Genomic DNA, 19,626 nt, shown 5'->3' with positions numbered 1-19,626 from the left:
GCAGAGATGAGCCACCAGCCCTGCTTCTCTTTGAGTACAGCTCTCCAGTCCAGCCTTGCTTCAGCAAGTATCTCCAACTGCTTAAGCAGCAGTACTCCAAGTCCTCTAACACTGACTTGAGCAGTTCTGAACTCACCCAGAAGGAAATGGTGAATGCCTGCATCTGCTTATGCACAAAAGCTACCATAGAACTATTCTATACAAACTGCACCATCCAGATGACTGTAATATATATTAACAATCAAAATACAGGCATTCTGAATGCAAGATCACTCTAGGAATAGTGATATCCCCAAGATGAATGAATTTATGTCACACTGCTGCAACAGTTCAAAACTAAGTATTTAAACCTCTGTCAATGCACAGTTTAAAGACAGGCATCACAACTTAATTTTCAAATGTTTACGAGTTTGAACAAACTCTTAAACCAGCATACAATGCAAAACATTTTACATTCATATATATTAATAAACACATTTCATCTTACATCTGCTTTTTATATATAAATTTTTGGTTGTAAATAGTTTCATTTTCACTACCTCCACAAGACAGAGCAATTCTTTTGTCCATTAGTGTTTGGGGGGGGGTAATTTCTATTATTTATTTAATTTTATTATCTAATTTAACTAATTAATTATTAGTTTTAAACCTAAGGGCCTGTCCAGAGTTGGATGCAGTTTAACTATTACTGGTTTTTTCAGACCAGTTTAGTCTATTTCATGCAAGAGAGCACAGGCACTCTCAGTTTCCCAACATAACTCATTATTTAATGACACACTTCATCAAATGCTACATACTGATATACAATCAGCTTGTTACAATTTAAGAATGCTGCAGGGATTTTTCACTTGCTTAATGAAAGATTTCAAAAAAAAAAAACAAAAAACCAACAAAAACCTGTATTCAGTAACTGTGCTGTGATTTGACTCAAAGATCAGACTTTCCAAAGAACAGCAAGCAGGCCAGAAGTCTGCCTTTCTTTAGTTTTGCTTATGACCCTCCACAGGACAAGTGCACTTTAAAGGTAGGGACATTTCTGTTTCTTGTTGACATCTTAAGGCTCTTGACAGGCTACAAAGTTTAAACAGTCCAAGTTTTAAGAAAAAGCCTCCTCAGCTCTATAACCCCTGTTTTACTTCCATGATGTTAACCCTACCAGACAGCTTCCCAGTTGTCCAGTCTTACAGGAAGAAGGCAAACCAAGCTTGAATGGCTAGCACAGAAACAGAGAAGCAAACTGATGATGTTGCTTGCTTTGTTCAAAAAAAAGTAAAAAAAGAACTGAAAGAAGAAACAGTACAGTGTGAGGAGCAATTGCACTCTAAGTCACAGCAGAAGGCTGATGAAAAGGGAAAAACCATGCCCAGTGATGCAATGTGCACAGAGAAAATTGCCTCACAGCAAGGCAGGGAGGCAGCTTCATGGCCCATTAAGCAGAGGATTGAAGGGGCCACAATAAGACACATCTTGGGACAGTGAAGTGGATGCTGGTGCAGAGGCAATGCCTACATGTGAGCTCCAGCCCGATGCCAATCCCATTACACACAGTGAGACAGCCAGGGAAGCATGGCCCTATGGCCCTCCTCCCCTGGGGAGGCATTTCAGAGCAAAGGGCCTGCCCCACCTCCTTTCCTAACAGCCCTCAGAGACAGGTTTGGGCCAGGAGAACAGCTTTTCCCACCAGCCAGCTGCTGCTGAGAGCCTGTCCCCTGCCCCAGCACTGCTGGGGCGGGAGAGCGTGCAGAGGGTTAAGGCGCAGGGCAGGGGTGCAGCTGCAGCACAGTGGGCAGACGAGGTCAGGGGCTGCACAGAGTGGCCATTGTGCGGCACACTGCGGCTACAGGCTTCTCCTTGACCGGGTGCCACCTCCGTCCCACCGCGTGGCACCACCACAGCACAGGGGCCGCAGGGTGGGAGGCCCACAGCTGCTACCCACCGGAGCGGGCAGGCACATGCGGGCAAACCAGCTGCAGCCTCACGCTACTGATGAAGCAGAGGATTCCAGCAAGGCCTTTTTTAGAGCACAGGCTGAGTTAAAGGAAGGGGATTCGGCTACCCCCAAAGGCAGTGCTTGCAGAGGCCAGATGTGAAAGCCCAGAAAGGCCCCAGCCAGAGTTCAGTAGCAAGGCGGAAGCTTTCAGTGTTTTCTCAACCCAACAGCTCTGTGCACCTTCAGGCTTAAACATCACAGCCCAGTGTCTTCTGCTTCAGAGAAATCCTCCACCCAGGAGAGCAGTACTTCATGCCCACGTGGCAGAGCACAAGGGAGCAGAGCCATGGTTTCTGTCCTTTTGCCAACAGTGTTGGGTTTTATACAAAGGGCAAAGCAAGGTCTGCCCTCCCAATTTATTGGGGAGGATTTGTTTATTATTAGGAGAATTTATTATTTAGGAGAATAACCAGTAAAAAAAATGTAAAGCTATTTTGTATGTTGATTTTGGACTGGCTTTTTTAATTCCTTGGCACTGAGTAGTGCTGCTATGACATGGGCATCATCTCTTAGCCCTTCAGTACAAAAACTGTACAGAAAAAAACAAGTAAGTCACAGGCTCCTCCTTACTGCTTTTAAGCTGAAGCAACTCCAGCTGACGCTAACCCCCATCCAGGCTCAGGCTCCCAGGAACACGACTTAAAAGTGGCAGACAAACCAGGGGGCGAAGCCTTCCTAGCAGTCACCTGAGGGTACTCTGCATTTGCATCACCAGGGATGCCCTGTGCTAGGGGAACACCCACTGACTGGGCCCAGGCGTGCAACGCTACTATCCAGTGCATCCACATACCCGACACAGACACAAGCTCCCTGCCCAGCCCATGAAGCAGCACAGCAACAGGAAGGCTATAGTTCAGCCACAGCTTTAAATTACAATTATCATCAGTCACAGTCTCCAGACTTCTCCAACAGTAGTTAAACAGCCTCACAGCATTTTAAAATACAGGCTAACTCAAATGGTTTGGCCAACAGTCCCCTGCCACAAAAACAAACCCCAGCATCCAAACACTAAGCTGTGGTGATACTGTGGAACATCCTGAAAAGCCTCTGAACTCTTCTGAAAGTTATTTTTAGTTAATATTCAGTTGAATTAGTAATTCATGCTTTTTTTTTGCCACATTTATCCTCAGTCCATCTGAAGTTCCTTCAAAACATCAGCACATTTGGTCTCTTAACATTGTCATAAAGGGCTCCCATCTCTATCAAGATGGGAGTCCCAGTTATGCAGGCAGCACCTCTGCTAGCAAGGGCCAAAAATCCACAGCCTCCATATAATGTAAACACTGACAACTTAGTGTATCTGGACAGTGCAGCAGAGGAAATACTGATTACTAAGTGATCACTGAGAACAAATTCAAATTAAAAAAAGCCAGGCAAGGCCTTACAAAAAAAGATGTACTGCAAGGACTTGCACAGCATCACACAGTCAGCAAACAGTGCACCATGAAAACCAAAACAAAGTCATTCCTGTGGTCACCAAAATCCTTTTTAACACAGTGTCTTTAATCACCTCATTTTGTGCACTTCTGAGAGGGGCTCAGCTATCACTGCTAAAGAGAAATGGTGAGAGCCTACAGCAAATACATACTGGAAGAACAGCAAGTCAGTCTCACCAGTAACTGCTCTCTAAATAAGCACAGCCCAGTTGCACTGCAGTCCAGAAAGGCGATGTGTAAGTGATCACTGCAGAGTAGCACCAGGCTGCTGGGCTTGGTCAATGCCTGCTACAGAAGAGAGCGAGCTGAAGTCTGGCCAGCAAGGTCTGCCACCTGGCAGAACATCTGAATTCCCACTCTTCCCAAGGCCCAGAGAACAGATTAAGTTATTCAAATTACAGGCTGCTTTTTGAAGTTTTCCCTGCATATCACACTAGAGCCACAGCTAATATAAATACAGCTACCTACTCACACAGTTGTGGTCTAAGCAAACAGACTGACTGCCTGTCTGTAGGTGACTCTGGTTTTCTACTGCTCCTCTGTCTCCTTTGTGGCATAGTTTCCAAATATACTCTGGATCTGTGCAGAAGCCCTGCCCCTTTAGAAACAGATAAAACGGGCCATATTTGCCCTGGCACTTTTACCACTAGCCCTTTGATTGGGATTTGGGGGAAGTGAACACTCTCTATGGAGCATCTCTGGCTCAGCAGCCACTTTCCCTGCTGGTCTGGCAGAGTCTGAGTCTGCTGATCTGCAGGGTACATCAGATGGTTCATCTATTCACTCTATGCCAACCCCAAATCCCTCACTGAGTTTTCTTTGAGGCCTGGAAAAAACGCAAAGCTCCATTTGTGCAGGAAATAGACCTGACCAAAAACTCCAGCACCTGTGGAGCAACAAAAATGTAAAGAAAGGGCAGGATTCATTAATTCCCTATCACTCATCTGCACATGCCAAAGTTACCAAAGTTCAAATCTTGGGCTTGCCCCTCCTGCTCACTAGAGTCTGTGAAGGGAGGAGGGGTGCAAAGGGACAGGGGGGGTCTAGTTACACAGCTGGCAGGCATGGTAGCAGCTCCTGAGAAAAAGCTTACAAAGCTTTTAATTCAGGGCAGCCAACATAACTGTTTCCTCCCTTCCTTCCTGGCCTTGGGTCCAAAGCTGTCCACAGGGAATGTCCAGTCTAGTCTAACATATCATCTGATGTCTCTATAGTTTATCTCACTTCTAACTGAAGCCTTGGCTCACACATGACTCCAAAGCCCTCCCTCCCCATGGACTTTTGCTTCAGGCAGAGCTAGGGCAGAAGGCACACTGCCTCCTGCAGCTTTATCCCATTCCCCTCACCACTGCTGCTGCAGCACGTGGGAGCTGGCAGTGCTGGGGGCTTGAAACAAGCAGCCCCAGACTCTTCCAGCACTTACTGTTTAAATGCTGTCCCCAAGTGCCCCAAGAAGGGGTTAAGACATCAACGCAAGTCAGGCAGTAGAGTAAACACAGTTCCCCTTTAAGCAAGGAGATACAGAGAGAGCTCTGAAAGTCACACAGATGTACACCCTGGGAAAGAAGATGAAAAATACTAAAATCACTGAAATGTACCAGCTCCTGTCATCTGTGATGTTACAGGGACGAGGAGAGGAAGAGAATCCACAGATGGCTGCTCCAAACCCAGAGGACACAGGGGCAGAAGTGTGTGCCTTTACACCATCCTTGGGTAACTGAAAAAACAACAAGACATTCCAAATGCTCTGTGCAAGCCACAGGGCCTCGTGCACACCAGCCACAAAGTGAACAGCCAAGCATGTGGAACACCAGATTTCCAGAAGAGACTGCATGCTCACACAGGTTTGCCACATGAAAGGATAGATGTATGTGTGGATGGCAAAAGGAAAAAATAGGCCAAAACGACCAGATCAAAACAGTTTCAAGTCTAGATTTTTAAGCCAATTTCTTCCTGGTTTTGACACAACTAGAATATTTTAGATGTTCATATGAAGTATTTATGTTAAAAAGTAAAAATTCTTGGACCTGAATGCCTGTTTGTCAGCCCAAAACCCTGCCCTAAAGTTTGCACTAGGAACTTTTCAGGAGGTATAAAACCCTAAAAAGATCTACCTAATCCACCACAGAAAACATCCAATGGAGATCAGTGGGTTTCGCTGAGGAGAACCTGGGATATGTACCTTTTCATGAGATTTTTAGCCAGAGGATTGGTCTTAGAGGAGCTTCTCAAAAATACGGCAACATGAGGTATACTCATTGCTCTAAATGAAGAAAGGATTTGTCAGTAGCCTGGATCTTCACAATAGAAACCTCAAAAGGTGGCTCTGAATTGCATCCCACACTCTCCAGCTGAGTGCAAAGGACATCACCCTGTGGGAACCCTTGCCTTGGGCTCATCTGGTGCTGCTGGGAGCACTCACAAGCGGAACTTTAAGCAGAAAACACATAAGGTCACGTCTTCAGATGAGAACTTGGATTCATGGACAGTGGGGAAACTTTGAAAAAGCCAAATGCAGACTGACTACATAAACAGCTTTGGAAAGCCAAAACAAGCCTGTCTTAAACAAAGAAGCAAACATCCCAAGTCGTGGGGTTTGCTTGGGCTCTGAACACAGGGCAACAGAATCCCTCTCCTTCTCCTCCCAAGACACACACATGTATCATGTCTGCACTGCCCTGCAAAATATATGAGCATATTCTCCTTTCACATGACTACGCCTGTTTCGGAAATCTCTTGTGTTTGCATGAGCACATGAAAATAAACAAATACTATATTAGAAACTGGAGACCAGAAGATGATTAACAAACCCAAGATACCATTTTTTGCCTACAAATAGACATCCATGAAATGGGAGTATACAACGCTAATCACCACAGAGAGAAATGATGATGTAAGCCAACTGTTCCCACATTCCCCACCCAATCACCTACTTGTCTCCCTGCTCCTCTTCCCTAGTGAACATTGCTTATGCTTTAGTGACAAGGGAACATGCTGAAGCAGCTAGTCAGCTAATAGGATAAAGGCCTCTTACTCCAGGGAGCTAATCCATTTATGTAGAACATAACTAATGACTGCGCTTGGAGAATGCTCTGCCCATATGCAGCAGTGCCTGCCCACACGTGCCTCACAGCACAACCCTGTATAGCCCACAGGGCCTTGCTCAGGTGGTGCTTGAGTGTTTAAACTCAGAACTTGGCATGGGGTTCAACCTACCAACTTTGAAAGGGCTGGCCTAGGCCTGTACCCATGTGAACAGCTTGCAAACATTTCAGAGGAGCCAGTATCTCCGGCCTGGCGCGCTGTCCTTCCTCTGAAGTAGGCATACAGTTCCCTTCAGCACTGCTGATCAGCACTTGCAGATTCTGATACCATTTTGCATCCCTTCATTCACATCCTCACAGCTGCACAAGGCTTGAGATGGCGTAAAGCTGGTCCAGGGAACCATGCCCAGCGCAAGAAACAATACAACCAATACAGCAATCAGGGCTTTTCCCTGGACACTTCAATGAGCTGAGTGAGCTTCAGCATCTCTACTTGTCCATAGGTACCAGCACAGGATACACATTACTCCTGCCAACTTTTTAAAATTCCCCTGTGTGAGGGTAGTGAGGCACCATCAAAACCAGAAGCAGATCATTGCCCTTCTAAACAGGTTAGCAGGGCACAGCAATCCTCAGAGCTGTGCATGAAGTACTTGTTGGAAAACTGCTGCCCTCAAGCATGCCACTCCACTGTCTGCATCAAGATCCCCTTTCCAAACAGTTGAAAATACACCATCAACTCAATAGCTTGCAAGATCCATATCAGAGCCTGTACAACACATCAGTGTTCATAACACAGGCATCTATTTTAATGCACAAATCATTTCAGTGTTTCCTTCTTTCAGCTCAGGATTTTGGCCCATCTCACACTTAGAAAATGGTCATGCCCTAAGACCAAGAGTGCTCATTTACTCACCACACTGCAGAAGGGCAAAAGCTCAGATTAACTCATTAAAAATAGACCAGAATGTCCCAAGACCAAGTTCATTAGGATCTACTGTGCAGAGAAAGGTTGATAACAAGAGCAAAATTTTATACCACCTTATATGAATAGTTTTGAGGGTGTTTGAATTATTTGGATGCTTGCATTTGGAAAGCAAATGAAACAGTGCCTCAACTCAGTGTAGAGTTTTATACAGCAGACTGAGCAATAAGTCTCACAGTTGCAGCAGTAGTTACAGCTGCTTTCTACCTCTAACCTACCAGCAGCCCCATCATGAGGCAGCAATCTGATTTTTTTTCAGCTTCTTGTGGTTTACCGTTTCACTCAGCTCTAGAGAGAGTCCATAGGCTGTTTAGCATAACTGCCCATAGTAAGAGTCTGCAAAATGCAAACGGGATGAATTAGCACAGCAAAAATACCTTTCACATTTCTTGTAGCAGTCAGGCTTGACTAGAACATTGGTGTATTATGAAAGAAAAGATACAAGAATACTAAAATAGTTGCACTATAAATCTTTCTGCTTAGAAAATATTTTCCAAGAGCACCACTTCCAGGGCTCATAATTGCACTCTTTCTGCTAACAATAATTAGAAACTAATAGGGTTGGTTGTGTTATTCAGAGGATGACAAGAAATTATATTAAGTTAAAAATTAGTTAAGGGCTTGATTGGATAGCACACCAAATTCAGTACTACAATGAAAATAAACATACCATTAACTCGCTGTCCTATTTCCACCAGAGATCTGAACAAAGCACTGCAGCTTAGATAAAGACTTACTTTAAAGTATGCTCAATATATGGTCTTATCATCCAGTCGGGTACACCACGTTCTTCTGTGAGGTTTGTCTGTCTTTCCTGCACATACAGCAAACAGCATCAGTAACAAACTTTCCTGAACAAACTCAGGGCATTCCCTGACCTATGGTGGTTCCCCCAGCTGCAAACCACATCAACTGAAACATAGCAAGGAACAGGTTTACAGAAAAATCAGGCATCTGACGAGCTCTATTTTAAAGATATTTCTACCCATACTAGGAACTACACAGATCCACTAGATTTGCAATTTGGAAGATGATTTTTTAAAAACTGTTCCTTGTTTCTTAATCATAATATGCCCACATACCACCATGGCAGAGCCTATAGGACTGTTCGATGAGCCTCTGAAATGATAGGAAAGATAGGGAGTTTCTAAAGCTTCCACAGGTAGACAAATTTTTATTTTGTTTATGCTGTCAAAAAGAGCATGCTTACAATAAAATTGCAAAGTAACTTGCAAAGCATTTTAGGGTTTTATCCTTTGCACAGCTGATCAACCTGTTTTTTCTATAAACAAACACATGAAGGTGAAATTACAGCTTGCAAGGATATGCCAGAATTTTAAAGCACAAGCATGTTTTTTAATTAAAAATACAGTTTTTCCTAGTATAGACATGACCACAGACTTCATTTACATTAAGTTTACAACATTCTAGACCAAGTTCAGTTTTGCAAATTCATTCCTATGAAAACTGCTTTGCAGAAGCAGTCAAAGTCCAGCAGGAAACCAAAAAGATTATTTGCAATGAGGAAAACCAGCAAGTTTCATAGGGTTTCTCTTAAGTGTCTTCATTTGTGCTTTTATTTTTCAATTTACCTGTGGTACCAGGATGCTTATGTTTTTGAAACCCTTAATTTAGAAAAAATGTTGTTGCATGGTTTTTTGGCTTGAAGAGGGAGGGTTGGTCTCTCCCTTATTGGTCATCATTTCTTCAAAACAAATTGCAGCTCAACAAGAAGCATATCTGGGCTCACAGCTCTGGAGAAGGGCAGGGAGTTTTACATGTGAATCTGCTCTGGTTTAACTCAAGTCTCCATCTACATGAGAAGTAGATGCCTCTATTGAGTGCCTCCTCCTGTGACATGAGCTGTGGACCAATGCCCAAAACTCCCATTGACATCAACAGGCTGAAAGAAAGCGCGAGCAGAGCCCAGCAGTGCGGTTCTCATGTGAGCCAACAATGGAGAGGCTATTCAGAGCTAAGGCAGAAAATCAGAGCTAAATCCCAGCCCATGCCAAGGACAGCTGTGTTGTTGACAGCCAGGCTGGCTATGCTACCACTCCAAAGCTTGTCTCAAAACCAGCATTTCCTGGAGTGTTTACTCTAGTCACGGGCTCGGCCTTAAAAGCTCAGCCAGCTTCTGCCTATTGAGCAGTAATGGCTGCTGCATTTTCAAGACTCAGACATGCCCTGGACAAGCTGCTTGCTCTCCGTCTGTGGTGACAAACTGGAGCACAAACGCCCGGCATTAATAGTTAATCAGCACCATCACACGGCTGTCCTGTTCCTGCTGTTACCAAACTCACACTACCTCCTCCCTCCTTCCTTCTCACTCCCAGGCAGTGCCTCATGGGAGGCTGCAGGGTGCAAAGCACACCCATGTCACCTCTCCGACACCAGTGCCAAGCCATGCTGGGCAAGGAAGGTGTCCTGCTTCACAGATACAGCACTAAGCAATGCCAGGGAAAAGCTAAGGAAAAACAAGCTCTTGTTTTCCATTCCTTGCTACCATCTCTTCTGTATAGTGCTTTGTACAAGTCTGTAACTTGAACTCTAAGCAACAGCAGCCCGTTATCTTGTGGCTGCTGAATTCTAAGGGAATTCAATGCTTAGTGGTGGCAAAGTAGGAACAAAGAGGGGGAAAAAAAGCCCTAATCTATCTCTACTGCTTACTTCAGTTTCTTAACCTATATAACACAGTCAGAAAAGCAAGCAGCAACTGCTACCACCATCAGATGCCCTCTGGACTCCATGAGGAATAACCACATTGGTTCTAAACAGCCATTCACCCTCTCCAGCTTCCTCAAGCCACTTCATTGGTCCTCCAAAGAACTAAACTGTAAGGCTCTCTCCTTTTCAGAGGTTGCTACCACAAGCAAAAGATGCAACTTATTATGCCTGAAGAGAGATCCATTCATCCGCAGACCAAATACAACTTGGGCAGTGACAGCATATGGTGAAGCCGCCTGCAGACTCCTTCTCTCCCCAGGCAAGGATGAGATATTTGTATCACAGTAAGCCACATGCTACGGGAGGAGTGGGCAGGGAGAGGTATCTGGCCAATTCAACAGCCACACTGGGACCCAACCCAGGCACCCCCTCTAGTCCAGACACACCAAGGCTGTGTCACCGAGGTGAGGACAATCCAGCCCTACTGCAGAAGAGGACAGCACTGTAGAGAAGGTCCTGACCTTCCCTTCCAAGCAGCATCTCCAAGCTGGTGTTTTTGAAAAATATACACAGGTTGCAGCAAAACTTCTTAATCTGTCAGGCCTTGAGATTACTTGGGCTGAACTCAGGGACTGGAAAACAGCATGCCAGCATTATCCTCCTGCACTGTACTGTGTCAAAGCAAGAAAGAAAATATCCTTCAGAAAACCCTATTGGAAAAGAACCTGCAGAAGTCAACACACAAGAGATAGAACACGCATATACTGCAGGATGGCCACCCTTAGGGATCAAACCCAGCGCCCACTCTGTGACTGCTGCTCACCCCACATCCAATCACATTTTAACCAGTTGTGTTGTTGCTGCAGTTAGGATCTCTCAGTTTTGCTGAATGATGTTTTCTGTGGCCAGCTGGCAGCCCACCATTAAACACTGCCGGTAGATATGGCAGACTGGGCTTTTCCTTCTATTACTTCAGTAGGCATCATTCAATGTGGTGCTCTGAGAGCAAAATGTTAGAGGTCAAAACCCCAACCTTGTCCATTCACATGCAGAGTTTCTGGCAGACACTTTCAGGTGGAAGTGCTTTAACTCCCTCCCGATTTGCTCCTCCCAGGCCTACCTAACCTCAGAGTCAGACCAAGAGTTATGTCCTACACAGCATCACTCAGGACTGCCCCCTGAGTCACAACCCCAGGCCACATGCCAGTGGTGCCCATATGCCCATTTGATCTCCTCTCTTTGGTCTGCAGCCAAAGACTTAGCTCTGGTTTAATACCCTCTTACCAGGCTTTAGAGCTTTGAGGAAAAAAGAGAAAGACAGCAGGGCTGGGAAGGTAGTCAGCCAGCCTGCCAATCTAAATAAGCCCTTTGCTTTAACCTCAGGCTTATAATTTTCTGCCACTGGTGCCAGGTGCTATTATTGTCCCTCTGGGAATCTTAATACAACAGAAATACTCTCTCTAGCTCTGTCTCCACCATTCCTAGCCTTTCTATTCCACAGATCTCTGCTGCCTTCAACATGTACTCTGTCAAACTTCAGCCACATCAAACTTCCTCCCCTCATCTTCCTTTTGCTCAACCAAGGTCTCTGGTGTTCTCCAAATGACCCTGACCAACCTAATCCCTGCTCTCTTTCATGATTTGCAGCAGCACAAGGAACCACATTTCAGATGTCTCAGCAGATATTCTAGCTACTGGCTCACCCTCCCTTGGTAGTCCAAATGGATACATTGGCAAACATGCAAGCTTCCAGGAAAAGGCAGCAAAATTACACAGCCACATACCCCAGGAAAAAGACTGATAAGTATTTCCAGACAGAAGCTCATTCGTCCATCTCCCCCTTGAACTGCTGCCCTTTTGCATGTGTTACAAAACCAGAACAAAAATGCAGAGACAAAACAAGGAGGGAAAACATCAAGGGAGAAGAACAGAAGCACTTGGCTCTAGAAATGGACAACACATTCTGTACCAGGGCTCACACAACAGGAGAAGAGGTGCAAAGAGAGGTGTGTGCTCAGAATGAAAGTCTGCTAGCACACTTGAAAGGTGAACACAGTATCAAGAGATGCCATAGGGCACGGGAGAACTGGAGTGGACTTGCACTAAAATTAATTCTGTATTTCAACAATGTACAGAGAACACAGATCCTCATGGAGAAGCTGTTGACATAACGGCTGTATAACTTCCAGAATGCCTTTGCAACCTCAACCACTCTGTGACAATGCTCTAATGTCTGGAATACTGATTGATGCTGAGAGTTTAGGAATAGGACTAGATTATCCTGCCTGCCTTGCCTTTGGCATTTACAAGCTGGCAGCAAGACGAACCTTACCATCAGTGAAAAGAAGACATAGTCAACTTACTTGCCTCCTTCAGAAAAGAAGAGGAAATCATCATGCTTTCTAGGAAGCAGCTAGGCCAAGTCCTACGTGGGTTACTGCTCTTACATTCCGATTCCTCCAGCTGCAGCTGCATGCAGGCACTTCCTAATGTTTTTGCATGAATTAGATAACCATCCAGGGAACACTTATGAGACACAGAGACAGAGGTATCTACTTCTGTAGATAATCACTTCCTTGGGGCTGGGTGGAGTTCCTCATGCCTTCCCCCACTATTGAGTCTCTCTCCACCTCCCAGACAGCACGATTTCTCCCCACCCTCCTTCTCTCCACCACTGTCAGACTACCAATGTCTGATGTCAGCAAACTGGACATCAGCTGGCTGGCATTGAGCCAGAGTCTTTAAAACAGATCAAACCACGGGAGAACATCTCAGCTCCTCCAAAGATGCAAATAACAAGACACCTCTACCATGCACCATCTCCCACTCATATGGTTAAGCCTCCCACTCATATCGTAAGCCTCCCACTCAGGCTTAGGTCTAGACTCCCAGAGCCTCCTGCCAGGGAACGACATCCTTGCAGGCAAGCAGACCACACAACCTCAATCATATTCAGGCCTGAACTTCCTCACGCTAGGACTGCCTTGCAGCAGCCACACATAGCATTTGTTTGCTGGCCACTTCAGTGCCAAACACTGTCAGGGTTGAGACAGACAGGCACTTCTGTGCTGGAAGAACAGCTGCTGTAGCATATTTCTGGGGGTGAAAAATTAAAGTGAAATTGCAGGAGGTTACCAAAAGCAGAATTTCTCATTCTGTACTGATGCAATCAGTTTCTGCAACACTTTCTTTACTATGTTGCTTCAACAAGCTCAGGGACAAAGAACTGCTATGGCCCAACTTTCCACACCTGATTGACAAGTTCTGGTACTGGGCCCCTTCAGAAATGGTGTAAGCCACTTCCTCAGCACAGGACTCTGAACTTCACTCAGGCACCCTGGAGAGTGAGGCCCAGGGCAGAGTCTGTGATGAAACTACCACCAGCACCAGCAGTAGATTTTCCAGCACCCTCTCGCCACAGAGAGCAGCTCAGATGGGCAAACAGATGGTAACAATTCCCAGGAACTGAAAAGGCCTGGATTCAAATGGGAGGCCAAGAGGTGAAAAGGACTCATGAGCTCACACGTGGAAGCTATCTGGAAGCTATTTGTCAAGTCCTGGAGAGACAGGCAAGGGCAAAACCCAGCTGTGCTAAGGATATGGAAATCTCACCCTGGAGCCATTAGCAGCCCAAAGCCCAGACCCCAGTGCACCCAGGGTCACACACTGGGTCCTTGGTCACGTGTGACAATTGCTGCCCTGCAGCCTCTGTGCAACCAGTATTGACTCAAAGGAAGTTTTCGGTGCTGATCACCCCACCAGTGCCCAACCAAAATACCAGTATTCAACAATACAGCAGAAGGAAGGAGGTCTTGATACTACACAGCTAAGCCCAGATCAGGACTCTCATCAGGCACTATATTCAGGCCATTCCAGTGTCAAGTCAAGATGAAGTTCCACTCATCTGTCTTGCACTGAAACTACTCCCCCACCAAAGGGGGTGCAGAGCCTGCAACAAACAATCCATGTGTTAGCATGGGATGCATTTTTCTCTTCTCTGATGGCCTTTTCCATCCAAGCATCTCAATGCATTTCAAATAATGCACTAAGACTCCAAAAGAAAATGGTATTGATACTCTGTAGAGGGAGCCAAATAAAGAGCAGCTGTGATCACTTGGCTTGTTTAGTCTGAAGAAGAGGAGAGGAAGAGGAGAGTGAAAGGAGTCCTCATCACAGTCTAGAACTTCCTTATGAAGGGAAGCAGAGGGGCAGGCACTGCTCTCTTCTCTGTGGTGACCACTGACAGGAACTGAGGGAATGGCCTGAAGTTGTGTCAGGGGAGGTTTGGGTTGGATGTAAGAAAGAGTTCTTCACCCAGAGGGTAGCTGGGCACTGGAACAGGCTCCCCAGGTTAGTGGTCACAGCACCAAGCCTGCCAAAGTTCAAAAAGCATTTGGATAATGCTCTCAGGCACATGGTGTGATTCTTGGGGCTGTCCTGTGCAGGGCCAGGAGTTGGACTTGTGAGTCCTTTCCAACTCAAAGTATTCCATTAATTTCTGATTCTGTCTATTCATACAAGCAGGCAAACCATGGCAGAAAGCTCTGAGCAAGTTGTGAAACCTATCTAGTGACTTCGCAGCGTAACTGGGAATATACCCATGTACCCATACTCTCTGCCTCATACTTAAAAATTATGTTTTCCATATCAGCCACCTACCCACACAAAGAATTTGGACTGCTTGTTGTACCACCCCAAAGCTGCTCTCCTTCAAGAGATCTCTCTCCCTGCAAATGCTACACTCTGACTTCCCAAGCTTCCAAAAGTAGATTTCAAAGGTGCTCCTGGCAGTCCCAGTGAACAGCACAGGAGATCCTTTACTTCCTCTCTGTTTACACAACATGCCAAGACCAATTAGTCCCCTGGTAATGAGCTCAGCAACTCCAAGAAGTCTTTGTGACACCCTGGACTTCCTTATACCTCAGGTGAACCTGATGCCTTCACCTTGAACCAAAGGATGTCCCTGCTCTCCTTGACTTGTTCTCTCAGCATTGCCAAAAAAGCCAGATATGCAAAAGTGGCAGCAGCCATGCAGGGTGGCAGCAGGCTTCATTAAATAGCAAGTGGTTGGCAGCAGGGCCTGCATGCAAGGACATGTCTGTCCAGGGACCGTGATTAAGAGGTGCTGGGAGAGGGCATTCGCTGCAGCAGTGCGAGTGTCTGCACAAGCCAGGGTATTTCTGCCCAATTAAGGGAAAGAATAGAAGCCTTCTGAGCTAATTTTCTAGTCCTTTGGAGAAGTGAAGAAAAGCATGCATTGAAATATCCTCGCTCTGCCTCAACAGGGAGACACTGGGTGGCCAGCTGACCAGCCAGGGTGGGAAATACATCTGCCAACAGTCCAAACTTACGTCTGGAACAAAAAAGGGCTGAATTACTGTGCCCTATGCTGGAAAGGCATAGCCTGGCATCTAACCAAAACAGGACTTTTTAAACCTACTCCTGGTACAGCCTTCCCTGCTGCAGGAGGTTGAACTGAAAGGCGTGGATGATGGAGATTTCCATTTATTCATGGGCCAAGAAAGGACAGCAATTCTCTAACTTCTTAGAAGTACTCTGATTGTCCCCAACTCACCTGTCTCCCAAGTTTGATCCTCTTTCTTACCAAAAGTTACCAAATTACTGGAATACAGGGAGACATTTAGACACCACCTGCCACTGACCCATTGGAGGAAGCAAAATCTGCTTAAACATCCCAACACAGAGCCACTCTACACCACAACTTTCTGCACCAATATTCCATCACCATCCAGCATAAACAGAATTTGACGCAAAGCACTTGGCATCTCTTCATCCACCCTTGAATTACCCATACACCATCACACCCCCAAAGTGTCTTCTTATCTCATAACACATTTGCTTCAGGCACAAATTCATCTTCCCTGATACTCTTTGTCATCTGTCAGCTGCACAGAGCTGCAGGAATGGGAAGTAAGGCTCTGGGATAAGAGTGAAAGCTGCATCTGCTGCTCAAAAAAAAAAAGGTCTATCTGATAAACGTTTCAGCTGCATTCTCATGGGCAAGCACATGACAGCAAGGGTAAGAATCACAAAGCAAGAATAGCTTGGTGTTTGGAGCCCAGATGAAGCCTCAGAGTAGCCTGTTTAATATTAACATTCCTCATATGCAATGTTTACCTGACTAAGAAACACGTGATGCCACACGCTGCCCAGGAAGTTAATAAGAGCCATTTTTGTTGGAAAATGGAAACAGACCAGAAAACAAACAGCCCGGTCCCATTTTATAAGTGGGGAATGGAGGTCTTGAATGAGTTTCATAGGAGAAATAAGTACAGGTAGCAAGCAAAGACTCATCATAAAGCTTCAAGATGTTACTGGCTGAAAGCTAACCAATTAAAATTATAAAAATAATACAAATTACCAAATACAACATTCAGGCTGCATCTCACTTTGCATGTGTGTGTCATGTCATGTTGTGCCCTCAGTACACTGTCTTTCAAATTAAATCCACCAGCTGACTAACCTTTCTTTATAACATAGATTCCACAACCTGAAACGTTAATGACATCCACAGTAAAAATGTTTTTTAAATAACACACTGCCACCTCCACTCCAGATTTTAAGTGCTTTTGCAAAAATCTTTGCCACAATTAATCCAGAAGTGTAGAGAGCAAATGGACAACAAAGCCAATTATTCTCACAAGGTTTCCTGAGAAAAAAACAACAGTTTGGAAAGCTTGTTTAAATTAGCCCCTAACCCTCACCAATACACTCCTAAAAACAGTGCTGAAAGGAGCTTAAAGGAGAGCAGGCAGATGCTATGCCTGGGATCCAAATCAGAGAAATCACCTGGGCCAAAAGAAACATTTCCCCATTTACTCATGTGCACTGTGAAAAAAAAAGAGAAGGCTGGGCACAGGCTTACTAGCTTTCTTTTCCTCTCATAAGGATGTGAGACTAATTAAAGTCTGTCAGTATCAGTAGAAGATTTGGGTGATGTGAAATGCAAGACTGGGCCTTTTGAATGTTCTGTGAGCAGAAACGGCTAGAAGGTTGAAAAGGGGGTGAGGAAAACTGCACTGAAAACACAAGTCTCTGCATTATGTATTCATGGGATGTATGCTGCCAGCAGGACTGAGAAAAACCAGCAATGTAATAGGGAAATGGAAATCTCACTTTTAGACATCTTAGAAAATAAATACATAGTCTTTTCTTTTAATGGGTCCATCTTGTAGGCTTAAAGGGAGTGTTGCAAGCAAGGTTAAAACTAGTACGTCCAACCAACCAGAGGCAGTGAAATTCCTCCCTAATGAGAGGAAATTCACAACTGAAAATAATTGTTTTTAACTTACTGCAGTGTACCACGGCCAGCAGATGTCTGCACATATCTTTTTAAACTGACACTACACCAGTGCAAACAGAAAAACAAATAATGTAGAGAGCTGAAATACTAACTCTACAGCAAGGCCTTTTGAAAGAGAGGCACCAGATGGGAACTGCACAGGGCAGCCTGCCTCATTTCCCAGGCCATGCAGAGACAAGGCAAACTTCTAGCATTTCCACACCTCAGTCCCAGGCCAAACTAAGTCCTGCAAAATCAAGAGTAACTGCATCTAGAGCAAACTGTAAACAGTCTGTTTGTAAAGTGTTAAGAAGGTAAAAAGCACTGTTTTACATTCCTGTAAAACTCCTACGAGGCATAAAGAGATCTGGGCCCAAGGAGGTCAACAAGTGTGGAAATACCTATCATCATCAAGTCTACAACCACTTTCACCAAAGGCTTTTTTATACATCCCTAAGTGATGAATTTATTTTGGAGGAAGTGATATAGGTCAGATCATAGAAGCAGTGGTAATCTGATGAAAGCAAACGCCAGTGATTTTGTTCCTGTGCTGCGCAATGAACTGGACAGTACAAGTGCTGCCTTCCTCATGGGGTAGCAAGAGAACAGCCCAACTGTAGCAGGAGCCACTCAAGAAGCAGTGCCTGTACCTCTCAAGAGGGATATCTACAGTTACCCTAGTCTATCCTAGACAGACAGCAGAAGAACCCTGCAAGTATGCCCCTGAAGACATGACCACAAGAACTGAGCCTTGCCTCAACAACCCTTTCCTGTCTTTGCTTACCATGCCTTTTTTCAAGCGATGTTGCTTTCCTCACGTGAAGTTCTGCCTTACCTGCTGCATTTTTTCCAGGTCAAGGCTGGGCCTGCTGACCTTATCCCCGTATCCTTGTCGATGTCTCTTACAAGGCATGACTTGCTCAAGGCTCGCCCCAACACTTGTGAAGATTAAAGGTCTGGAGGCTGGGCTCCGCACCAGGGGCTGGAGTCTCTTGGGAGGGGAGGCACTGAACGGCACGGGGCTCGGGCTGGCGTGGAGGCCATCACCCTGCTCTGCCACGGGCCGGAAGGACATCGCGCACAAGTTCTTCACTTCTTCGTCGCTGGAGGAGGTGTTGTTGCCGTCGCTGCAGCAGGCCAGCCGGCTGACCTGGGACCACTTCCGCTTCTCCGTGGCAAACTCTCGGTTGATGCGCTCCAGCTCCTCTTCTGAGCTGTGGCGGTCAAGGCTGGCATGGAAGAGGGCCCGAACCTTGCAGCATTGGTTCTCCTGGTTCTGGAGCTGGTTGGTGGCCAGAGGAGTCAGGGCACAATTCCGTCTTCTCTCTAGTGGGAGGAGGAGACAGAGGAGTGGCAGAGCAGATCTGTGTCCCACAGCCTAATAAAATGGGCCTGTTTTCTCCTGACCTGTTGTTTTCATCTCCTCCCAAGTAAACTTCTGAGCTGTTTCTCCACCTTCTCTTCCCCAGATCAAACACCCCCCAGCTGAATGCTTCCATTTGGAAGTTTCCAGACCTTTGTTCAGACCAGACTGCTAGATGTCATCATCCCCTTTTAAACCATCACCTGGAAGTCTAGTTCCAGAGAAAGAACATGGACCTGTCACCCACCTCACCTCCTCAAGGTGGAGAAGACATGAGCTTACAAACGTGTTGCAAGGCACTTGCCTCTAGCTGAAAACATTAACTTCTAGTGACCAGTTCTCAGGGCAGGAGAGGCGAGTAAGTGACGCTATTCTAAGCGTCACCTTTATGGCTCAAATAAGTGAGATCTGGTTTCTGGAAATAAAAATCCTCTATTACGAGACTTGTCACACAAGAGAGACTGTCTTCAGCCACAAGCTAGGCATGCTTTATTTCTTCTGCTGAGCTCTTTCTATGCTAAGCATATGGAGCAGGGATTTGAATTCTGACAGGACATGTCCTGTGGGTCAGGAATTTAACTTCTGCTGCCTCGGCATAAGAATCCACTTGAACCTGGGCACAGGGCATGTACTAATGGCAAGCTTAGCATAACTCAAGAGATGCATTTAATACAGATTTCACCTGCAACTCTAAGCTACTTCATATCAGTCTAAAAACAACAGCAGAGCACCTGTATCTTCTCTGTCAAAGACTCTCACTAGATGCAAGAATAGAGCTGCACAATACCAACACTAGAGGAGGAAGGGAGAGAGATAAATAATGCGTCCAGCAGAATGA

General features: G+C 45.5%; 1 protein-coding gene across 4 annotated transcripts in view; it reads right to left on the bottom strand.

The window, feature by feature from the left end:
- Positions 1 to 19,626, bottom strand: part of LOC138107929 (uncharacterized) — a 105,243-nt gene that overhangs the window by 66,008 nt on the left and 19,609 nt on the right. For all 4 annotated transcript variants that reach the window (XM_069009811.1, XM_069009809.1, XM_069009808.1 and 1 more), the window contains one exon: positions 18,261 to 18,751. In XM_069009811.1, coding sequence (XP_068865912.1) covers positions 18,261 to 18,751 — 491 coding nt within the window. The remainder of the gene's footprint in view (positions 1 to 18,260; positions 18,752 to 19,626) is intronic.

The sequence above is a fragment of the Aphelocoma coerulescens genome, chromosome 3, assembly GCF_041296385.1.
Source record: "Aphelocoma coerulescens isolate FSJ_1873_10779 chromosome 3, UR_Acoe_1.0, whole genome shotgun sequence".
NCBI classification, from domain to species: Eukaryota; Metazoa; Chordata; class Aves; order Passeriformes; family Corvidae; genus Aphelocoma; species Aphelocoma coerulescens.
This window is presented reverse-complemented; position numbering and strand designations above follow the sequence as displayed.